We start from the raw sequence: 22,968 nt of genomic DNA on the forward strand, positions 1-22,968 counted from the left end.
AGGCAGTGGGGATTTGTATAATCCTAATTTAAATCATGTTGTTTTGAGATGTTAAGACCATTCAGTTTGTCTGGGAGATAAAATAACCTGTGAGTGGGACTCGTGGGCTCTTCAGGCCTGCAGGAATGGATTCATGCTTGGAGTTACGATGGTTGAGTGCTTTTGCATTTCAAAACAGGCTACTCAGCATTATCTTCTGGCTACATCCAAGTTCTTGCTCCTTATAGAAATGTAGAATCTGTGCCTGAAGGACAGACTTAGCATCTTCTTCCACTGCCATTTGGAGGGAGCATTCCTGGCATGCAGTTGGCAATCTCATCTCCATCAGAGTATGTTATTGGCATGGACTATTGCTAGACTGCTGTTTCCAAAGGTTTTATTGTAGTTAACCCACAGAGTTTGGAATGGAGCCACCAAATGTATTAGGTAAAATAATCACAGTGTCTTGTTCACCGATGCATTTTATCCTAAGAGCTTTCCAAAAGGATTTCCAGCCATTTGGTTTAGCAGTTGAAGCAACACTATATTATTAAGTGTTTGCAGAGCTGAATCCCTGAAAGTTTCTGCTGTGAAATAGTGGGAAGTGTCTGTCTGCTGTGAGTAGGAAGACTTTTTTCTGAAAGTGTTCTGGGAAGAAGCTGCTAACATGGTGGGTTTTGGCTTTTCCATGAGGTAAGGCTGCCTGGCAAGGTGGAAGATTTCACTCGACAGCAGCACAGACCTGTAAACCCTTGAGCTGAATTCTCCTGAGCCCAATGTTTCCTGTAGCACCAAGGAAAACAAAAACTAGCAAATAACACATGTTCTCAGCCTTTTTCTAGGAGAGTTCAGCTGGAGAAGATTGCATTTCATGGCTTTTTGATTTAGCATATTATTGGAGGGGACGAAGAAAATTAAGTCAATTTTGTTGCTGGCTGTGTCTTATCTGATTCATCTGATGCTGCAACCTGGCTTTATCTGCTTTCAGTAAATACTCCTTTGGAACCGCTGCTTGCCCATGTAGCAGTAATAAGGATTATGTAATAACTGGCTTTTGATGGCTCTTTCCAGCTTGAGCTAGATTTTCCTGAGGAATGAGTCTGTAATTGTAAATGTGTGTGTGTATCACACTTGGCTTTTTCTGCTTTGTTTTAATTATTAAAACGCGAGTGCAGGAAAATGCATCTTGCTTGAGGATAACTTGCTGGGTAACGTTTCAGCAGAGAAGCAGGAAGAAGATGGAAGGCTTTTTCCTCTACTTTTAGAATAAATAGAAACATAATATTTCTCAATAGAGGCCGTGACCATGGAGGAGGCTCAATACACCCTGAACAAAGTAGGAGAACTTAAAAATCGGAGTTACTTCTTCTTGCAAGAAATAGGGGGAAATAAAAGAATGTCGTGAAGCAGTGAAGTTGTGCCTGGGATTGGATTTGCCTGCGTGTTCCTTTTTAGGCTTCCTGACATGTTTCCTTGTAACTCTGCTCGACTTGCTGGTGTATTCAGTTCAACACTTCCTGTCAAGCTGGTTCTTGCATAACAACGACTCCTTTTGTCCTAGGAGTTAAGTTCGCATTTCAAAGCCTAGGGAGGAGATGATTTAGAAGTGATTTGCTCCCATGTTGTGAGGAAAGGACTTACATTTTTTTATCTTGGTGTCCATGCAGGCTTAGTTTTAATCTGGAGGTATTCAGTCATGGCTAATTCATGAAGAGTGGTTAGATTTTAAGAATGCAGTTGTGTGTATTCGTGAAAGGACAATGGAGAATAAAACACAGGTTCTGCCTTTTAAATCTTAGTAAGGAAGACTGGAGAATGAACAAAGATGCCTGCAGGCATTTTAGGCGCTGTCCAGTCCTGTGAAGACAACGCTGCAGGACCTAAAAGAGCCAGAAAAGAGGTCATTCAGAGTGATTGCCTTCCTCATATTCTGACTGGAATTTGCTCAGCCCTGGCACAGCTTCATGGCTACTGAGTGTATTCCAGAAGACCCATGGGGGCTGTCAAATCTCTTGCAAGCAAACCCAGCATTTTAGCAAGGAAAATGTGCCAGTGCTATTATGCTTGCAGCGTACTTTTTTTTGATAAAATCCAGCTGTATTTGGCTGCACGTTGTTGTGTGTTTGCTTGTTTTTAAAATATTAATTGCTGAAAAGTATTTAGGGTAAAATCTCTATTCCTTTGAAGTGGATGAAATCCCACTGATTTCGCTGGGGTGAAAGTGTGTTCCTTGCACTTGAGACAGTTCCAAAGCCATACTATCAACTCTTCCTATGTAATATATTCTACTGAATATGATTATTTTAAATTAACATTTCCTGTTCCTATTTAATTAACATTTTTAGTGCAGCACTATTCTTTTAAGTTGTACAGAGCTGCACAGCACATTGCCACGAATAACTTGGGTTACGCAAAGTCTTTGCTGCTAAGAGTTAACTTGCTGCAGCTGAAAAGAAGATGCTGTATTTTCTGAGGGCAAGCTTGCTAAGAGTTTTGGGAGGCAAAAGCAGTGCTTGAGAGGCTGTGGTTGTAAATTTTCTTCCTGAGTGTGGGATATTGTTGCATTTCCTACAGCAGAAGTCCCTTTGTCTTCACCCAGCTGGGACACTGACCTTGTCCCACCTATCGTGGGATGCTTCCCATGAGCCTGAGGCTTCCAAGGGTGTGAAGAACGCTCGGATCTCGGAGCTTGAAAGCCTGGTCTTTGATTACTATTAAAAACAGCCTGAGTAGCAGTGTGAGGGGGTCCTCACCGGGGAAGCCTGGGATTGCTCAGAGGGTTACGTAAGCGGCGCTGTCGTTTGGAAAAGCGCGAATACTTTGCCCTCGATATTGAGGCGAAGCGCTCGTGGCGAGCCTTTGTTTAAACAGTGCTGAAATGATCCAGGGAATGCTGAGGAGCCTCACAGAAATATTGGCCCTCTCCCCACAATTTATATTTTCAGATGCTAAAACTAGTTGTTGAGCAAATGTAAGGTGCCTATTTTAGGATGCTGCATGTCAATATCTGACTACAGATGGCTCCGTGAATCATAGTTGGAAGAAGGGAAATGTTAGACACTAAGATATTGTTGCTAAGAGATTTTAGTACACAGTATGCTAACATGTGCTGGCAAATTTGGGAACAGTAGCAGCAGAATGCTCTTGGAGGAAAAAAAAATCAGTGGTGAAGAAACTGTCTTCAAAGGACTATTTAAAGGATAGTAACATTATTGTGCTTTGTTGTATCGAGACCTGACGAAGATGAAATTGTCTTTCAAGCAGATAATAGACAGAAAACATCCAAAAGGTAAAGCTAATCCTGCTCTCCAATGAAATAGAAAGTGGATATTGGAAACAAAAAGAAAAAAAATTACTTTGGGGTTTGAATGAATCAAGTGCCAAGATTAAAGGTGGTGGTTGCTGATATTTTGCCATCTACTGGACATCAGATCTATTAATATACACAGTTAATTCCTTTCAAAATGCATAATATTGAGCTTGTATTACATTATATAATTAAAAAAATATTGAGTTCTCTTCTGTCCAGGAAAGAAGCATGCAGAAAAATGCTGAATATGATTTTTTTTCACTTGTATTTCTTCATAACATTACTATAAAGTAATGTAGGAAAATTGTCAGCATTTTATTGTCCCGGTAGAGAATGTGGGTTATTTCTGCAATTAATATAAACCTTTACTGGCTATTATTTAAAGAAAATAAATTCAATTTTACTGCTCTTCTTTATTCTATCGTACCTTATATCAGTGAGTTTTGCCTGATTTTGAAAATGTTACACCTGAAAGGGAACTTCAAATGGATAAAATTAACTTTATTTTATAAAAGAAAACCTTTCAGTTCTGATCTGTTTTCAACAAAAGCATTATTGTTTTATTAAATGTACAAAATACTGCACAACAATGAACTTCCTAAAGTAGTGATTTGCTTCTGACAATTTTCTAAATAGATGTATTACATCTCAGCTTCAGAATTGATTATTTTTTAATATAGTTTTGAAGTGTAGATGTGTGTCTCCATAAGGCAAGAATATGTATCTCCTTGAGGTCATGTTTTATGTCATTCATATTCTATGTATTCAGCAGCACTGTTAGATAAAGACAGGGAATTAGTGATATTAATAGAATATTAATCAAGCATTTGGTTTTATTTTTTAATGAGATGAGCCAAGAAGCTTCTGCTACTTTTATTTTGCTATGTCGTAGCCTCAAAGTCAAAAATCAACTGCAGTCCATGGAACTACAAAATGTGGGGTGAAACTTTGCCCTTTGATTTTTGTGAAGTGAAATAAGGAATTCATGATTGTCCAGCAGTTCTGTGTTAGGTTATAATGGCTGTGGCAATTGTGTAGGATTTTCCAGCTGGTTCAGAGAAAGACCCATTTGGAATTCTTAACATTCTGATGGCAAACACCTGAGGTGTGCATTGTGGTTTGAGCTCAGAACAATGTTTTCCACATTTTCACGTTTTGCTCAGGCGTTACAAGAGAATGCCTTTCCTAAGGACTCTGAGTTCCAGGTACTTGGGGTGCTCTTTGAATCAATAAACATCTCTTCAAGTGCAGGCTCCTGGAATTGCATAAGGAACCAACAGTGGGTGATCGATACATTTCCATCCCACACCTATGGGAAAGAAATTCGGAACACAGATTGCTTCCTGCTTTTCCAAACTGAACTCCATCTGTCCCGCTGAGAGAGTTATAAAATCCACACGCTACATGAGAGCAGCTAATGCAGATCCATTTAGGATGGGATTTGTTTGAGTCTGCTGGGTGTGCTGGGTTTTTTGTGTCACCATTTATCAGGGATGGAGCCTCCCGCTGCCGTGTCCTACACGGGCACGCATGGGAACAGGGTCTTGGCACTTAATAACCTAAATTTAACTTCCTGATGTCCTTGGGGATGACTGCTGTGGGCTTGATGGTGTGCTGGGACTAAATTCAAAGTGGCTTTAGACTCCAAGTACCTCTCGGATTTATTAGGGAGAGCTTTTCTTTCCAGAAGACACGGTAGAGAATAAATACGTTGAAGTTTAGCTATGTTACCTTTCCATTGCCCCACTGTAAACAGCATTGGATTTTTGTATCAGATTAAAGAGGTGTCATCTCCTAAAGCTGTGGTTATTGGAAAGTGGTTATGTATTTTTAATACTAAGCAAACACATCCTGATTATGATATGTAGAAGAGCATTTCTGAAAGTCTTTTAATTAAGGAAGTGATTCAAACACTTCCTTCTAAATTCCCTTCTGTTAATTTCTCATGTGCCTCTGCTGATATTCAGTCCTGTTGTGTGATGGCTGTGACTGCTTGAGTGGTGGTTTTTTCATTTTTAAAATAACATAATCCTTGCTAGAATGAGAAATAATTTGTGGTTTTGTGAGCCTGTGGTTGAAGTGGAAGGCAGTTTCTGGAGTCTGATGGTTACAGTCTTATTCACGGGGTTGTGTGACCTCTTTCATGTGGTTCCCACTCAAGACAGGAACCTGTAAGGAAGATTTACCTCAGTGTCCTGTCTGTCCATCTGCATTTGCACTAAAGTAATTCACATTTTGTTCTGGGCTGGAGTTACCTCCTTTAATATACAGCACCATGCCTGAGCTTACTGCCAGTCCAAGCTTTCAGGAAAAGGAAAAGCCATCATTTAATAAACACTTCTGGCTGGCAGAGACAAGAGAAAGGTGAAACATCAGCCCTGAAGGAAAGAATAATGAAATGCACTTTCCTCAGGAAAGGGAAATTGTCTGGATGAGAAGAGCAGGGGCACAAAAAGCAGGTGGCGAGTGGTGATGTTTTATGTGCTCACTGTGAATGGCAGCTCCAGGCCAGCAGCTCCCTCTGCTCCCTCCAAAGGCTCTGCATTTCAGAGCTTTGGTTCTCTCAAATGTAAGCATGTGCGGCAGAAATGCAGAAGCCTGGACTGAGAGGAACATAAATGGACTAAGAGGCTCTCTTCAGTCCCACACAGAAAGTTTGTCAAAGTTCTTTGTCTTGGTTTGAGAGATAACAGCTTCAGTTTGTCTTTTTTCTGTTGTTTCTCCTTGGGTGGAGCAGTTTGTTCCCTAGAGTGGTAATGTAATTTAGCTGTGGTGGTTGCCTTTCAGGGGCTAGCCCATAAAGCTCTGAAGTTTTATTTGTTAACAGGCTACAAAATCATGCTCTAATTTAATATAATCATTATCTGTGATACATTTCAAGAGCAGGAAAATACCAGTTGTGAAAGGTTAGTGCCAGGTAAAGTGTAAATACAACTTCTAATTTCCCAAAAGGAACAAAAAACTGCATTAATTCCCATAAAAAATGTAAATAGTTGACTGTAAGTAAATTGATATCTTTAGAACTGCATTTATGTGGCTAAACAGAGAGATGGTGGTGAGTCAGTGCTACTTCTGTCTGATGCAGAGTCTGAAAACACTGTGAAACTCTGTCACACTGAAACCTGTAACAGGACATCTGGCCAGTTTCACTGTTAACACAAAGTACTTTTATTGGCTGTGATTTAAACTTTCTTTGGAGAACATGATTCAGAAAAAGCAGTACCTCAAATATGTCTCAAATATTTAATTTCTGAATTTACTCCTGAAAGGCAACTTAAACAGTGCCTTTATCTGTGGTGGTGTTCACAGGGGTCCTAGGACCAGGGAAGAGATGAGGATCTGACTCTGTGTTTCAGAAGGCTTGATTTATTATTTTATTATATATGTTATATTAAAACTATAATAAAAGAATAGAAGAAAGGATTTCATCAGAAGGCTGGCTAAGAATAGAAAAGGAATGATAACAAAGGCTTGTGACTGACTGAGACAGTCTGGACAGCTGGGCTGTGATTGGCCATTAACTACAAACAACCACATGAGACCAATCCCAGATGCACCTGTTGCATCCACAGCAGCAGATTACCATTGTTTACATTTTGTTCCTGAGGCCTCTCAGCTTCTCAGGAGAAAAAACCCTAAGGAAAGGATTTTCATAAAACATGTCTGTGACATTTATCCAGAGGGATTTTTTCTGACTGTGAATATCAGAAGGCCAGGGATGAGAATGGTATGTCAGGAGAAGGAGCCCACTTGTGAAGGTGCCAGTGTTGAGGGTGTTGCTCCTTGCCCAGTGCTGGAGTAGGAGTGCTGGGATGCTCCCACCTCCTGCCTGTTCCCTGCCAGTCCCTGCCTTGCAGCTGCTTCATTCATTCCGGTTTCCACCCGGCTGAGCTGTCCCTTGGTTACCACCCCTAGCAACTGGCCAAGTGTCGATCAAACGCCTCCCCTGATTCCCTGGCTTGGCAGGGGAGCATCTGGCACTGCCTGCCATGGCAAGCAGTGAGGGCCTGGAACCTTGCATCGTTTGAGAGAAACATCTGTCTGTGAGACACTGGGGTGTCTGTGACAGCTCTGCTTCTCCCCAGGCACAGGAAATTTCTCTGTAAACACAACATTTTTGGTCAAGCTCCCTGTTACACACCCTGAGTGACAGCCAGCTCCTGGCTCTGCCCAGTGAGTTGTTCACTCATGGCTTTGTGCTTCAGGGTGTCCCAGCTGGGACCTGGTTTGGGCATTCCATTAAGTTTTGTTGTGCTGGAGGCAGATCATTGTGGGAATGGGAGGAGGTACCACTGTTCACAGCATGGTTTTATCCTCTTTTTATTCTATATCAGTTGCCTCCTACCAAGATCCATCTTCCTGCTTAGCTTTACTCTCTGCTTGTTTCCCTGTGGCAGACTTACCCAAGCCAGACATCAGTGTTATCAAAGGTAATTTGGTAATAATTAGGTACCCATGTTAACAGCCTTAGTGGGGTCAATTAAGCTTGGGAGGGAGCTGATAAGTGATTCACTTTGGTTACTGTCACTCATAAAATTGCCTCTAATGCTGATTAAAAAAACCCCAACAAGATAATTTCTGCTTTCTGTACAGTAGAATGTGGCAGGGCTCCCAACCAAATGCCGTTCTTGTCTGCAGCAGACAAAAATCCTGGTTTGGGTTTAAAAGCACTGAATTACTGAGTCAGGATTTTCTGCTGGGCTTTGATTGACACCATACTGGGACCCTGCAGGTGAACTCTTTCTGATTCTGGATGCAAAGTGAAGACATCCTTTAAAATCATGGCAAAGCACAAAGCAGGTTTTAGTGCAAATTGTGTGTGAGTGATGCTTTTATTTCCTACAAGATGCAGAACCAGGTTTTATCAGGTTTGCAGAGTAATGTTACTGAGGACACGCAGACTTTTGATGTGAGATAAATGTCAAAAGGATGACATGAAAGGACATTTGCTGCAGGAATGTAAGAACCTGAATTATGGCAAGACTGCTGCATATGCAGTTTTAGAAAAGCTGCAGTTTTTGAAGCTTCAGCATAAAAGAGTTGGTAGATAGCCTCTAGTTGTAAAGTGCTACCTCCACCCTTTCATGGCGATATTTCATGTCTGTAAACACGCACGTGATGCATTTTGATGACTGGAATCCAGTTCCTACTGGAATTGGAAGCAACTTTTGCTGCAGTTTTGCTGGCTGTGCAATTTTTTCACTGCCAAGAGGAGATATCTTGTGATCAAAAGAAAACTCTAACAAAACCTTCTTTCCTGCCGTAACCTCTTAATTTTAAATCTAGCACTTGTCTACAGAACATCCTGAAAAGCAAACTATGGCTATTTAAAACCATGTAAATTATGAAGCATGGAGAGAATCAAACTCTAGTATTTTCTGCCAATGTGCTGCATTACTATTTTTTTCTAAAGTACAAAGAAATTTAGTACAAATATAGAGCTTCAGTTGGTCTCTGATTTAGGTACTTGATCAAGGAGAGAATTTCTACCACTTTCACTTGATTCTGACTCTGGATCTTGTGAAGACCATCCACTTGTCCTAATGTGTTATTCACATTTATATTTTCATGTGAACTCACGATAATTTTGGTTTAAGACACGATTGTATGGAAAAAGGGCTAAGGTTGCCATGCTTTGTGGCTTGTAACTGTACAAGTTGAATGAGAATAATTTTGTGTCTTTCTGATTTTGCTCTGACTTCATTTTCTCCCACACATTTTACCATCAAATTCAAGTGAAGTGCATTGATGTTATGCCAAGAAATATTTGTACTTTTTAACTTTTCCTTGCTTTCCTTAGATCTTAACATATCTTTCCTTCATTTTGCTGTAAGGATTTTACATACTGTTTTTAGCGCATTGAAGTGAATTAAATTGAGAAAAATGGTTCCTTGAGCTTGCTGAATCTGCTGCTTGGTTCATAAGCAAATACAGGAACAATTCCCTATCAAGCTGTCTCTTAGTTATCTGGAAATATCTTTCTCTCTTTTTTTCCTAAGTAATAAAATGTGTTTATCACTTAAAGAGCATGTTTATACTTGAGGTTTAAAATCTGCTTGGTATCAAAAATTCTTTCATTTGAGTACCATGGCTGGTGTCTAGCAAGCTGCCTGTTGCTGCTGAATTCCACCTCTTGCTGGAATTTTACTGCTAATTAGGGGTAACATCAGAGAGAAGTATTACCACTTGCTTACAATGCAGAGAAAACCTCAGAGCTGTGCACAAATGTTGCTGTTATGAACCTGGAGCCAGCCAGGCTGCAGAATTGGAAGTTAAAGAGAGAGGATTGGTACAGCTTTGCTGTTGGTTTCCTTGTGCTGTTTGCCAGGGAAACTCATGGGCTGCATTTCAGGGCTGCACAGAGGAGGCTGGGGTCCAGGTTCTGATGTGTCATCCATGCTGAGAAACTGTTTCTGTCTGGAGGGGCTTCTGGAATAAAGGTTGGCATACCAGTGTTTAAAATAGTAATTTTCAGATGGATGGTGTTGAGGTGTGCGCTTTTGTCCAACCTCCCTGATCACAGAATCCCAGAATGGTTTGAGTTGGGAAGGACCTTAAAGTCACCCAGATCCACTCCTTGCCATGGGCAGGGACACCTTTCACTATCCCCAGCCCCATCCAGCCTGGCCTTGGACACTGCCAGGGATGGGGCAGCCACAGCTTGGGTGTAAAGTCTTCAATTTCAGGGATTTCTGCATTAGTTTGTTTTGGTTACTGGTAAATGAAGTTGCCCATTCAATTTCCTAGGCTGAGTGCAGACACAAAATCTTATGCTTGTTGCATGCCAAGATACTGCTGACATTAACTGTACTTCCTACACTCCCTTATACCATTGCAGCATTTAAGTCTTCCTTTGCATCATTCTTCATATGTGGAGAGGCACAAACCAGCAAATAATTTTTCTTGGTCATCAGCTCAGAAATTTGCATGGAGTTTTTAATAATTTCTCATATCTGACACTCTTGGAGACAGTCCTATATCCAAGAGAATCCTACAGCAAGTTTTTTTTTTTTTTTTCTGTTTTTTTAAGCTGCACCCTGTAGATGCAGACGTTTCTGTGAGGAAGGCCAGCCCAGCTTATGCCTTGCACATACATTAGGAAATCTGCAGTGCCACTAGAGAACAGGATCTGTCAGAGCTGCAAAATGGGGCCAGAAAAGACAATTCCTTCGTATTCAGGGCAAAAAGAGGAGAAGAAGGAAAAGGGAGAAGCCAGCAAAGGCAAAATTGAATTGCTTCCCTCACACACGTTAGAGATGTTTTTCTTTTTAAGTCTATTGAAATGAGAATTCAGATCTGTGTTCAACAATCAGGAAATAAATGAAAAAGAAAATTATTAATTTAGAACTCAATGTATTTAGACATTTTAAACTCTATGCATATGCATAAACTTTGCCAGTCTCTCTCTTTCAGTGTATTTTTGGTGTCTTAGTTGTACCTGAATATTGGTAGCTCTTGGTCCTTGTCTCTCTCGCGTACTTTGCATTTCAGCTCCTGTTTTTATTGCTCAGGTAAGGAGCGAGGCAGGAGCAATTAAAGGGAGATAATGTCTTCAATGTGTCTCTCCTGCAGCATTCCCCACACACCAGTACAGCTCCCAGAGCTTTGGGGATGCTGTGCTTAATGTTCACTGCTGCCTTGGACTGCCACCACGTGAAGAGCAGCAGCTCTTCCAGCAGCCTCCTGAGACTGCCACCATGCCAGCATTCCTGGGAAATGGGCAGCTGCGGGACTGGCAGTGCTCTTACAACAGATTAAGATCTCATTTCTTGCTGTTTCAGTGTTGTATTGGTGTTTCAGCTACCAATATCTGTATTGCAGAATGAAAGTAACAGAATTGCTCCACTTAGTGAAATGAAAATATCTTTGCCTGATGTTTGTCAGTGATGTGACATGTTTTCCTTCTTGGCAAGTGATGACAACATATTAATTGTGCCTGTTTTACAACCCTTTAGGTGGCTATAATAGCGGGAAATTTTGAGCTTGCTGAATACATCAAGAATCACAGGGAAGCTGATATTGGTAAGCAAAATATTTACAGACTCTGAAAATAAGTTGTGCTTGTTTGTGCCAGGGTTTTGCAAAGATGTTAAAACTGATTCTATGTGAGATACAACCACAGGGCTGCTGACATTTCAGGGAGGTTTGAAAAGTAACTCTTGTAAAAAAAATGCAGATGGGGAAAAAGCTGAAATATTTTCAAAAATATACTCTGAAGAGGAAAATGTGGTAAGTGGTAGGTGCTTTCTAAGTATAAATCAGTCAGTTTGTAATAAACTAAATACACATCCACATCCCTTCCAGATTGACTCTTACAACAACTTTAGGCAAGTTGTTTTCGCCTTGCCTAAAGCAGCTCCCAAATAGGAATAATTGGTCAAAAGATGAAAATGGAGAAAGGTGCTTCTCTATAATGAAGTGAATATATGGTAGAAGCCAGCTCCCCATATCCATGAAAATGTTCCCTCTCACTGAGTTTGGTGGGATTAAGGGCCTTAAGGACCCCTGACAAAAAATTGGAGGCTCTTTCAATATCTTTTTATGCAGAGGAATTTGCCATTAAAATAAAAGCCAGTTTGATACAAGTGATGCCTAATACAGTTTAACAAAATGGGTTAAAATGCTTTAATTCAAGTTAATTTAAGTTCCAGACAAAATATCCTGAAGTTGAACAAAAAAAGGCATTTCTTTTGCAGCAGGAGGCTCTGTGTACTCACCTGCACTGATTTAACTCAACGAGGCAAATCTCTGACTTGAGTATTTCATTTACTTGGCAAATGAGGCCAGCTCACATGAAATATAAAACCAAGGATGTGGATTAAGGACTGATTTCCCTTTCCCTTCCTTGTTGCATATGATCTGCAGAGATATGGTTGAAGGTTCTGTGGTAATGTAAGTTCTTGTAGCACTTTCAGCTCTTGCAATGTGCACTGAGAAAACTGAGGGCAAAATGCACCAAAGTCATAAATTCTGCATAAAGGTTCAGAGACAGTCTGGAAGGGTTTTTTTTTTTTTCCTGGGATGATGGGGATGGTTCCTTTCCATGTAAGAATCCTTCATCAATCTATATTTATTATAATCTGTAAAGCATGAATTAAAAACGAACATGTTATTCTTATTAGGTTGAGCATCTTATTGTTGTTTATATTTACATATGGGTAATGGGGTATTTTTGTAGGATTTGGTGATTTCTAGAAAAGTTCTTAGAAAATACTTTCTATGGGAAGATTCTCCAAATTTTTCTGATGCCTCCATCTTTGCCACTGAAAAATAGAAATATTGGTGCTGCCATTATTTACTTGCCATTTTTGCAAGATGGTGGCTTGAGCATGACTGTTTAAATTAATAGATTTGTCTTAAAGAGTAAACATTACATTATTTTATTTCCTCCCACCTAATTTAATTGCGCTGAACATTTGTCTTTTAAGTTTTATTACCTATGAAAAATGAAGTTGTTGAAATGTCTATTTTTGGAGTGTCTCCCAGTGGAGAAAAAAGAAGAGTAAATCAAAGAACCAAATCCTGAGCAGAAAACCTGAGAGCTGCTGTGATGATGAATGTGCAGAGTGATGTCAGCATTTCAGCTTCAGCAAGTTGGCTTTTGCTTCTTGTGCTTGTCTGGTTACCCACTGTGTTCCTATAATTTTGGATGCATTCCAAAATTTATCACTTGAGTAATGCACCTCCTTAGAGGCAGCAGAAGGGGAAGAAATAGTGAAGAGCTTGGGAAGTATCCTCAGGAAGATGAAGACTATTCATACTGTCAAGTCTCTTGAGAAACTTTTAATCAAACATGTCTCAGAAAGTGTATTTTTGGTTAGATTCTGAATTTTGATATTGAACCCATTCATTAAAACTTGTTATTATTTTAAGTTCATTTAATAATCCAAATCTCTTTGCACTTTGTAATTATTTTAGACTGTTTTAGAAATAGAAAATTCTGGTTTACATCAGAGCCGCTAAATATTTCTCCTACAGATCGAATCGCACTAAGATTGTTCTTTCTTATTCTTTTAATTTAATTGTAAAGCACTTTCACATCAGATGGATGTGAAAATTAGGCATATATAAAATTAGCTTGTTTGTAATAATCATAAGACTTCCAGCTGTTCTGGAAAAAGAAGAAAAATATAAAAAATATTTTAGAGCCAAAAAAGGTGAGAATAACGTCCCATGGAGTAATGTGAATAAACCTATAAAGAAAAAGGCTTGCAAGGGATTCCTGTGACTTTAGTCCAATAAAACCCCCCTGGCTGATTCTACCAGCAAAGTTCTTACTCTGGACTGGGATGAGGCTGTTTTATAAGAATGAATCAAACAGCAAAGATAAAGGAATCCAAGGACAGAAAAAAAGAGATGCCCACAAAGGATTAAAAACAAGATCCAGATTTCATTGTATTTCTCTTTTATGAGGGAATCCCTTTTATTTTCATGGCAGATGTTTGGAAGGTGGATAGAAATTGCCATATCATTTAAAATGTAATCCTATTTGAAACAAATTACAATAGTATTTTTCATAAAGCAAGAAACCCTATTACCATAAGGTACTTAGAAACTCGTTTTACAAGAAGTATGAAATGCTCAGTGTGGCTTCTCAGATTATTTCAATTCATCATACCCCCAAATTAGTTGGTTTTTTTTTTTTTTTAAGAATAATAGCATATTTTAATTATTGGTTATTTTGGAAGTCTTTGGGACCCAGAAGTGTATCCCAGCTCAGTGACTATTGTTGCCTCTTCTTTTCTGCTTTGAGGAAGACCTTACACATACCCCTGATGTACAGCAGTTGCAGAGCATTAAAAATATTTAATAATAATAGTAATAGTGTCCCTTTTAAACTTCTTTTTTCTTTTAACTAACCATAGCACATTTATAGTTTATTTAACTTTTGCATTTATTTATTGCAAACTAAGAGAAAGTAATGGATTAAAAGATGTGATGAATAGAAAAGTTAATCCCTGATTGTTTTCAGCCAGCCTGCAGCTGTCTGTGAGTAAATGAGCACAGCAGATTTAGGAAGCATTTGCTGTACAGAATTTACTATGGCTTCTATAGGATGGAGGTACAAAACCCAATCATATATGTAAGAATTTTGAAGCTTTCATTACATACAGATATGCAGATATTAAGTATGTTGCAAGCTGATAATCCTTTGACTTGGATAACCTATTTTTAAATCTCTCTTTTGCCTTGGTTCTTTGTGATGGGATGAATTTTCAGACGGAGTAAATGACATGGGTTGTTCTTCTTCAAGTGAACAAGGTTTGTTTTCTATTGTGCATCTTGTCCTTCAGCAGCTCTGGAGCCAGGATTGATAGGATTCTTTTGTCTGGTTTGTTGTTTGCTTTAGGAAAATGAAGCACATTGAGCTGGTGTGTGAGTTTTTGGTAGTTGATTAGCAGACTAACTAATACTTGGATACTGTTGCTAGGCTTCAAGTCAGAGTTCCTGTATTCCTCTATAATTATGCAGAGAGATGTGTGTGTGTGATGATTTGTCTGTGCTTTCACATGGGTGTTTTTATTTTGATAATTTTGAAAATCTGCTAATACAGTCTGTAGACACATTCCACAAAGAGAAATTGCTTTGAAATTAAACATTTTTCAAGTATGAGTAAAAATGTGGGTTTTTAAACTGGCATTGTGACTGTAAACATAAGGAATGTGTATTTTATTGTGGAATAAGCAGAACAGGTATTTCAGAACACGAGGTTATTAGCTGGTTTGTGGTAGAACTGCTTTTCTAACTAATTTTCTTTAATTAGATGAGAGTGATTGAGGTCAGCAATCTTGGTTTTTCAGCTGCAAGTGTTGCTATTAAATGCTGGCCAGCCTAAGGAATATTCTGTTTGTTTACTTATTTATTTGGGTTTGGGGAATGGTTCAGTAATTTTGATTTTCATCAATCAAATGCCTGCAGAATACTCCTCAAGCTGAGGGAAAACAGATTGAGACAGATAACATAAGAAAGAGGAAAAGGCAGCAAAGCAAAAGGAAAATCTACAAAACTGTCGGCAGCGTGCAGTGACTTGTTCTATTTTTATCACTTGTTATTTAATAGAAGCAAAAGGGACAGAAACATCTATTGTAGCCCTGTGCAGCTGTCATTTGGGAGTAGCATTACCTGTTTCAAAGGTTAGTGAGCATTTAACATGGGAAAAGAATGATATCTATGTAATCTGGGTGGCAAAACCACTGAGGTGTGAATTTCCCACGTTTTAAGTGCATATTGTGTGGTAAAATATCATGATCCTGTGTTCCTTCTGCAATTTCTTTCAAATATCTGTCCTAAACAAATATTCTTTCTGTGTTCGTAGAAAAAAAAACTCCTTTGCATTAATGATGTTTAGGCTGGGTTACAAGCAAACAAATACTGATTGGTATGAAATAAATCTGTTGCTATTATTTCTCTGTTTTCCTCTGAATGGTTGCAAGAAATAGAATTTCCTGTACTCAGTCTTGCTATGTGGCAGCAAACAAATTGGAAAACTGGGAATTGTGTGTTAATGTAATTACATACTGAAATGTAGGGCAGAGCTTGAAAAACTTACCATGCTTTTCCTTTTTGCTTTGATCACAAGTTAGTTATTTCTGTGTGTGCATTGGTGCAAAACCATACAGTAATTTGCTTTATTTCAAAGTTTAAACTTCATCAAGAAGCTGGTTGCTCTTGGTCTTTGAACTTGGGTGTATTCTGTGCATATAACAAGGACTGCAGGCTGAGGTGTGCAAGTTCTCTGGTGTGGCCCTTTCTGAGGCTTACTTGAAATTCTGAGCAGGAAGGCGAGCAGGGAGCTGGTGCCATGTGTAAGTGCTGCTTTGAGTACAGCTGATTGCAGAATGCTCTGGCTGCTCTTGGGGACCAGCCTCAGCCTGTCCTTGCCACCTGCCAGGTGGGCCACGACTGCCACAGCTACTCCTCCTAGGCTTTATTTTACAGACTGAACCAGAAGAGCCTGGCACTCGAGCCAAAAATAACCCACTGAAGGGATCCCAGGCTGCTCCCAGGGCCCTTGAGCTAGATTTGGTCCCAGGCAGAACTCTGGGCTGAGCAGTGGCTGCAGGCCACGCTGGCACATCCCCTGCAGGTGCCTGGGAGGGTGGCAGGGGAAAGGAAGGGGGGATTGCTCTGTTTGAGCCTTGCCCCAATCTTTACACCCAGATCCAAAGGGCTGGAAGTGTTTCCAGGGCCTGTAGCTCCTGCCTCCCCCAAATCTGGCTTCCAGCCAGCTGCCAGCCCATGGCTGCTCCTCAGCAGAAATGTCTCTCACCTTCTCTGCGCCTTTCAGGCTGGGACCATTGTGTCCAGCAGTTGGAATGGCTGCTTTCAGCAGCATTGCTGGCATCAGAGCTGTTTCCTCAGAGTTGGGTCAGAAACCTTTCCCAAGCCCTTTAAGGGTTTTTGCTGGCTAAGACACCATCCTTTTACCAATAGTGGCTTTTTTCCCCTTGGTGTTTTTTTCTTGACCCCCATGAGGGACTGTACAGGAAAATAAAATCAGAGGCCATGGTCAGAACTAGTGTAAGTCACAGAATTAGAAAAAGAAATAAAGTCATAAAACACAAGTAGAAAAAGTGATTTGAAGATCCCAGTGACAGTGGCTATGACAGGGACAAAAATGAAATGTACTTTTGTATTTCAAACAAGTTATCAAATAAAGCAGGTTAATTTCTTGCTTTACAAAAACTAATTACATGGATTGTACTATCCTCAAAATGCTGGTGGAATCCATAAAAGGATAGTGCCATTGAGCTCACTGTGCAGCCAAGGGTCAAGCTGGGAGCAGACAGCAGTGCAAGTACCCCAAAGCCCTCAAATGCTGCAATTCTGAACCAATATTTCAGCCAAACTGGAACTTCCAATTGTGATTTTCAGTTAATCCCTGTGAGTGAAACTCACAATGTTGTTCAGCCTGGCAGCTGCATCCTTCTGATCCCAGCAACATCCCTTGGAAGCACTGGAAATGGTCAGCAGATGACCCATCCCTCAGAATCTGCTTTCTGATTCAGCCTGGTGCCTAATCCTACACCAGGATGTCTTTGGGATGCAAGGGAAGCTAGAATTAGTTAAGAAGTTGCCTTTGGCTGAGGGATTGTAAAAAGAAAATAGTACTTTTGAATTTATCTCTGTCCTGAAGTTTGTTCAGTCACCTCTGTTTCAGTTTTACAGGCCATAGATGACAAAACAGGAAGAGGTTTATATGATCACGCTGTCTGACCTTCTCATTGCAGATTACAGCTTTTATATTAACTAACTCCTGTTTGAACTGGATTAGAACCAGGAAAAACATTATGTTTTGTTAAAGACCTGCAATACTGTAAATGGGATTTGGGAAACTGTGTCCTGGTTTTGTGATCTGATGGGGCTGGATCCTTTTGTTGTTCTGGAGTTATCACCCCTTCTTAGAACAGGCATATGTTTCTGAAATCACTCTGGCTCTCTGGCTGCTGCAGCTGGACCCTGAGTGAGGCTGAAACTCCTCAACTGTGCTGTGTCAGTGCCACATTTTCTTTCCTGAGCGACTCAGAGCTGGAATATTGGAGAAGAAAATCTCTGAGGTTTAAATGAGAGCTAGGAAACCACCACATTTATGATGGGGTTTATTTCTACTGCAGTTTGATCAGCATTATCTGAGACACCCTCTGCCAACTTTTCTCACGTTCCTCTAAAATCAGTATCCCTAAATTTGCTGTAATTGTGCCTTTTAAAGAGGCTGTGCCTATTGGAAGTATGTGATCTGTGCATTTCAATCAGATATTATATCTATATCTATAGATATCTGGGTCTCAGTGTAACAAAACAGGAGGGTTTGGATGGCCACACCAAAATTAGGATATTAGGAAACCAACGGTTGCTGAGATAAGGGATGTGTCAATGCATCTCTGAGATATCAGGCTGCCCAGTAAAGGATGCTACAGAAGGCAAAGTGTTTGAAGAGCCTCCCAGAGAGTTCTGGTATTCCTCAAAAGTTAATGTGTTTTCTTTGAATAATTTTTCCACATGAGCCTCAAGAGCTCTCTAAGATGGTGTCAAATGCCATGCAGGATTTCTAACAGCGGAGCCAGGTCAAAAATAGAGGTAGGACAAGTGGGGAAAGAGATGTGTGGAGGCTCCCAGGGCTCTCTATTTCTTTCCATTTACAATGGTGAGAACACAGAAAAAGGAGATGAAAGCACATGAAATAAATGCTACTTAAAAAAAAAAAAAAGGAAAATAGAGAATGTTAAAAATAGTCAGGAAAATAGTCAGGAATGATTCCTGAAGAAAATTCCTATGCTTCCCAACATAAATGAGCCTCACCAAATACCCCAAAACCTGCCCCAAAAGCCTAAAAATCCCAAAAGAAAAAAGAGAAGGGAAAATTAAGCCCCATGAAACTGAGTGTAATGTAGCTCCTTATGCTGAGCACTTCATCACAAATCTCTTTATGCACCCAATAATTTCCTTTCTGTAATTAGGCTAAAAGTAGACCATGAAGTTGTGACTGATGGCACAGGATTGGGTTTGTAACTTGTGAGTATGTGGATTTTTATGTGCCATCATTGCTTTGTGGAAAAGAATTAGGTTCAATATAACTCCCATTTGGAGAAGGCAGGAACATGCATGGAAACATTGGATCAGGAAAGCCTTCCAAATATAGAAGTAATTTTATTAATTTTCCAATTGTATGAAACAAATATTTGTATTTAAAAAAACCCCTTCCTATGGCTATAAAACTAAATATTTGCATGATTTCAAGGCTACTATCTGACTTTTAGATTGGTTCAAATAAACTTGAAAAGGCTTAAGTTGGACTATTCAGGTTTTAATATTGGACTATATAATTGCTAATCCCTGTTTGTATTTATTTACATTGACTTCCTTACTTGCAACTCCTCTTTCTATTATGCTGAATTTATATTGACATCATTTTTAACAGCTCAACATATCAATTTTCAGTCAAACTCCATTATTTATAGAAATGAAGTTATGTTTTCTGTTCAATATACAATGGTTTGACAATTTAAAAAGTAAAGCTTCACTGAAGAAGTTTGTTGTAATGCCTTATAAATACTCTCATTTTAATAACAAGATATTACTGTCATAATTTTGTGAAAATTGATCCAATAATATTCAGCCTCTTTAAAAGGAAATAGTATCATCCCAGGAGCCTGTTTGTCAAATTCTAGATGAGGCTTGATAAAGGGACAGGCTTTGGAGCGCAGGGCTTTGTAATGAGTGTAATATTTCACACTGTATTTCACACTGCTCACAATATTTCACGCTGCTGCTGTCACTCCATTTATATCTCAATCTCCTGGGCTGGCTCTGAGCCTTTCCTGTGGAGTTCAGGGTAGGATGCAGCTTCTGCAGTCAAGGTCTTGTCACACTGTGGAAGACATTTTCAGAGTAAACACTGAGTATTTAAATCAGGTCTGCTTAGGATCTTGGACAGAGAATCCAGGGAATCCAAACCTAATGATGGTACTTGAACCTTTTATGTCACTCCTTCTCCCTTTTAATGAGCTGGTGTTTGGAGGTTTTTATTTCTCCCATTTAATTTCACTGCTGGATGCCTTGCATGGCCTGGGATACCTCAGGGTGTCCAAAAAGGTTGTTCCCTTAGCAAATCTCCGTTCTGCTTTGATTTTTTTTTTTACTTTTCCATTCTATGCATCTTCATAATTTCTGATATTGAAGCCAAAAGCCTGTTTTTTCTTATTCCATTTTCTAGGTGGTGTTGCTGAAGTAATTGTTCAGAATTGTTCATAAAAGACAAAATTATGATTGTGCCTTGATTCAGAAAAAGTTGCAAAGTAAATATCAACCAAGTGGTTCTAATTGGGTGAAATCCTTGCTGAATGAAAACAACAAAAGATTTATTGAATTGAAGATTTCCAGCATTAAGATTGTATTATCTGTGTATATGTAGAGGTATCTCTGGTTTCTGTTACGTACTTCTGCTGACTCCAGAAGTCCGGATTTGGTTCCTCCTCCTATGTGTTCTCTTACCAAAAGCCCCATTACTTGATAAGCTTGCATTCTCTCTGCATAATCTTTCACATTATAGCATTTTCATCTTGGGAAACAGCCTCTTACATCTCGTTGGAACATCTGAGGTAGCAAAATTTAACATAAACTCTGTGATGCGTATTCAGTTTTAAATGTGCCTCATCAAATCTGTAATTCAACACAGATCAGTTATTTATCCTGAAGAATTTATTTGTTGCTCCTGAAAAAACCCTCACAAGTGCAGGCTTGTTGATTTGTCCTTTGAGTCCTTTTCCTTTCTTTTGACTTCCCCCTCAGCCATGAGCACTCCTGGGATTGAAGGCATAGGGGGTTTTTGTAATTTGCCCTCAGGGATTATGACAGGCTAAAATTAATGTTTTCATGTGTGCTGCTTGTCCTCTTCCTTCATTTCCCTCCTATGGTCAGCCCAATCTCTCTTCTTGTCCAGATGTCTGGGGTCACACCTTGCAAGAAATCAAAAGACAGATTTTTTGTGTTAGTTGAAATTTAGCCTTCTTCTGAGGGCTAAGGTTTTTATTTTGGGTCAAAGCCTGGCCTATCTTGCCAGCTTCATTACCACTCTTGAGAATGCCAGGTGCTAAAGAGCTCTATTTTTGCTGTGCAGATCAAGTGTGTCTGGTTTCTTGTGGCCTATTTTTACATAATTCTTCATTCCATGGCTTGGAAAAGCTGTGAAGGAAACGAAGAGATTGTAAATAGCTAGAGAAAACTGCTATGATATTATTACAGGAAGATGAAGGGGAAGATCTGTGAGATTGCATTTCTTAGAGGGTATGGAATTAAAATTAAAGGCAGGAAATGATGCATATAAAAATAAATAAAATAACAAATAGAATGGTACATTTTGTTAGCTATATTTCAGCAGTCAATTGACTATTTCCAGATAATTCCATTAAAAATGCCTTTGAATAAAGGATTCTCAAGTACTGTGGCTCAGAAATGCCCCCCCTTATCCAGAGGTGTTCCAGGGCAATTCTATTCAGTATTCAGTATTAAGCAGTTACCTGAAGAATGTGAGATGCTGAGGAGCCTGATGCCCTCTTTCTCCCTGATCTACTCAAAGGGGTTGTGCTTAAACCCTACCAGGGGATCCCTTATCTTAAAATAATCAGGAGGTAGGGATCTTGGAGGGAAGAAAGGAGATGCTCTGGTCCTTTGTGACCCACACAGGGACTCTGGCACTGACCTGGCTGCAGGGGCAAGCACTGTGGTCCTGCTCCATGGCAAAGTTGATTTTCCTGGGGTGGGAACCCAAAAAACCGGCAAAGAATCACTTGCAATAACCTGCAGTGGAGCAAAAAAGGCAAGAAAAAGTTCCTTGAGCTGGGACCGAGAAAAGATTTGAGGACAATACCAGAAGTTTTTTACACATACTCAGAGGCAGCACATTGGAGGCCACGGACTGGAAGCCCTGAGCTTAGTTTTGGACTGTGTTTAATTTTTCATTCTGAAAACTTCACAACTGAGAGGTTGCTGGTGTAGCCTGACAGCATCAAGGTGGCTTGAGGAATGCTTGGAATGATTTCATTGGTCTGCCCCAGCAACCCACAATCAGCCTGTGATCAGCTGTAACATCCAGAGCCTTTTATTCAGCACCTCACACTCAAATCCTCCATTTGTCTAACTACTAATTTCCCCCCAAATAAAGATATTATAATTTTTTTCAGCTGGTTGCATGTTGACTGTTTTGGATCACTTTGCCATTTAATTGTGTTTTCTTTCCTGTTTCTTTTTCTTGTCACCTTCCCTCATTTTTCTTTCACTTTTGCCAGTGCCAGCTCTGTTCTGTATTGTACCTCTGTGCTCTCCCAGTTCTTTGCTGGGTTATCCAGCTTCTGTTCCCCTGTAAGATTCCTTTCTTGCATCCGAGGAAGCTGCAAAATGATTTCTGCATATGTTGATTTTTGCTTTCCTCAAGCAATTCTATACAAAACTCTAAGATAATTGAGATAACAAAAATCATTCCCCCATCCTAAAAGAGAGCAAGGCTGAATTCCAGCCCTGTGCAGGGTAATCTCTGCCACCTTTTCAGAGTTTGACTGATCCAAAGCTACAACTCGTTTTCTTTTGCTAGATCCAGGAACTTCCACATTTTGCAAGGTCTATGACATTGAGATTGGAGTTTAGGAATTAAAAGTAGTTAAAAGTGATCCCAAGAGTCTGGTGACTTTATTCCTTTCCACTCTGTGCTTAGGACGGAGTATTTTTGATCTTTTGATTCATTAGCATAGCAATGTTTATTCAGACATCTTATCAGCAGCAAAGGAAAATTCTTATGTGTAAAGTTAACCAAGAGAAAAGAAAAAAAAAAAAGGAACTACTCTGATATTGTTTATTTCAACTAAATGAAAGCAAATTTCATTAGCTCGATTGCTAATATAGGACACGTTTTAGGTTTTTAACACAGGACTGTGTTTTCCTTTTTGTCACCTTTTTGGATGGGGGGAGTAGGAGGAAGGGGCTTCATTGCTGCTTTGTCTGTGCCTAGTGGGAGGACAGAAATTTTCTCATGATGGTGGGATGAGGTTTTCCCTTTCATCATCTTTCCTGACAAAAACTGAAGCTTGAAGCCACTCTGCCTCCAAAGCTGGTGGAGCTTGCTCTCCACATGCCTGGACCAAAGGATTTTTTGTGGTGTTTTTCTTTTAAGTAAGAGATGATCTAGT

At 39.7% G+C, this 22,968-nt stretch overlaps 1 protein-coding gene across 1 annotated transcript in view; it reads left to right on the top strand.

Moving 5' to 3' along the window:
* SHANK2 (SH3 and multiple ankyrin repeat domains 2) overlaps positions 1–22,968 on the top strand; it is a 247,483-nt gene that overhangs the window by 20,144 nt on the left and 204,371 nt on the right. Inside the window, exon 9 of the mRNA XM_058026177.1 lies at positions 11,245–11,311. Within this exon, the coding sequence (XP_057882160.1) occupies positions 11,245–11,311 (67 nt within the window). The remainder of the gene's footprint in view (positions 1–11,244; positions 11,312–22,968) is intronic.

This window comes from Melospiza georgiana, chromosome 6 (genome assembly GCF_028018845.1).
Source record: "Melospiza georgiana isolate bMelGeo1 chromosome 6, bMelGeo1.pri, whole genome shotgun sequence".
Lineage (NCBI taxonomy): Eukaryota > Metazoa > Chordata > Aves > Passeriformes > Passerellidae > Melospiza > Melospiza georgiana.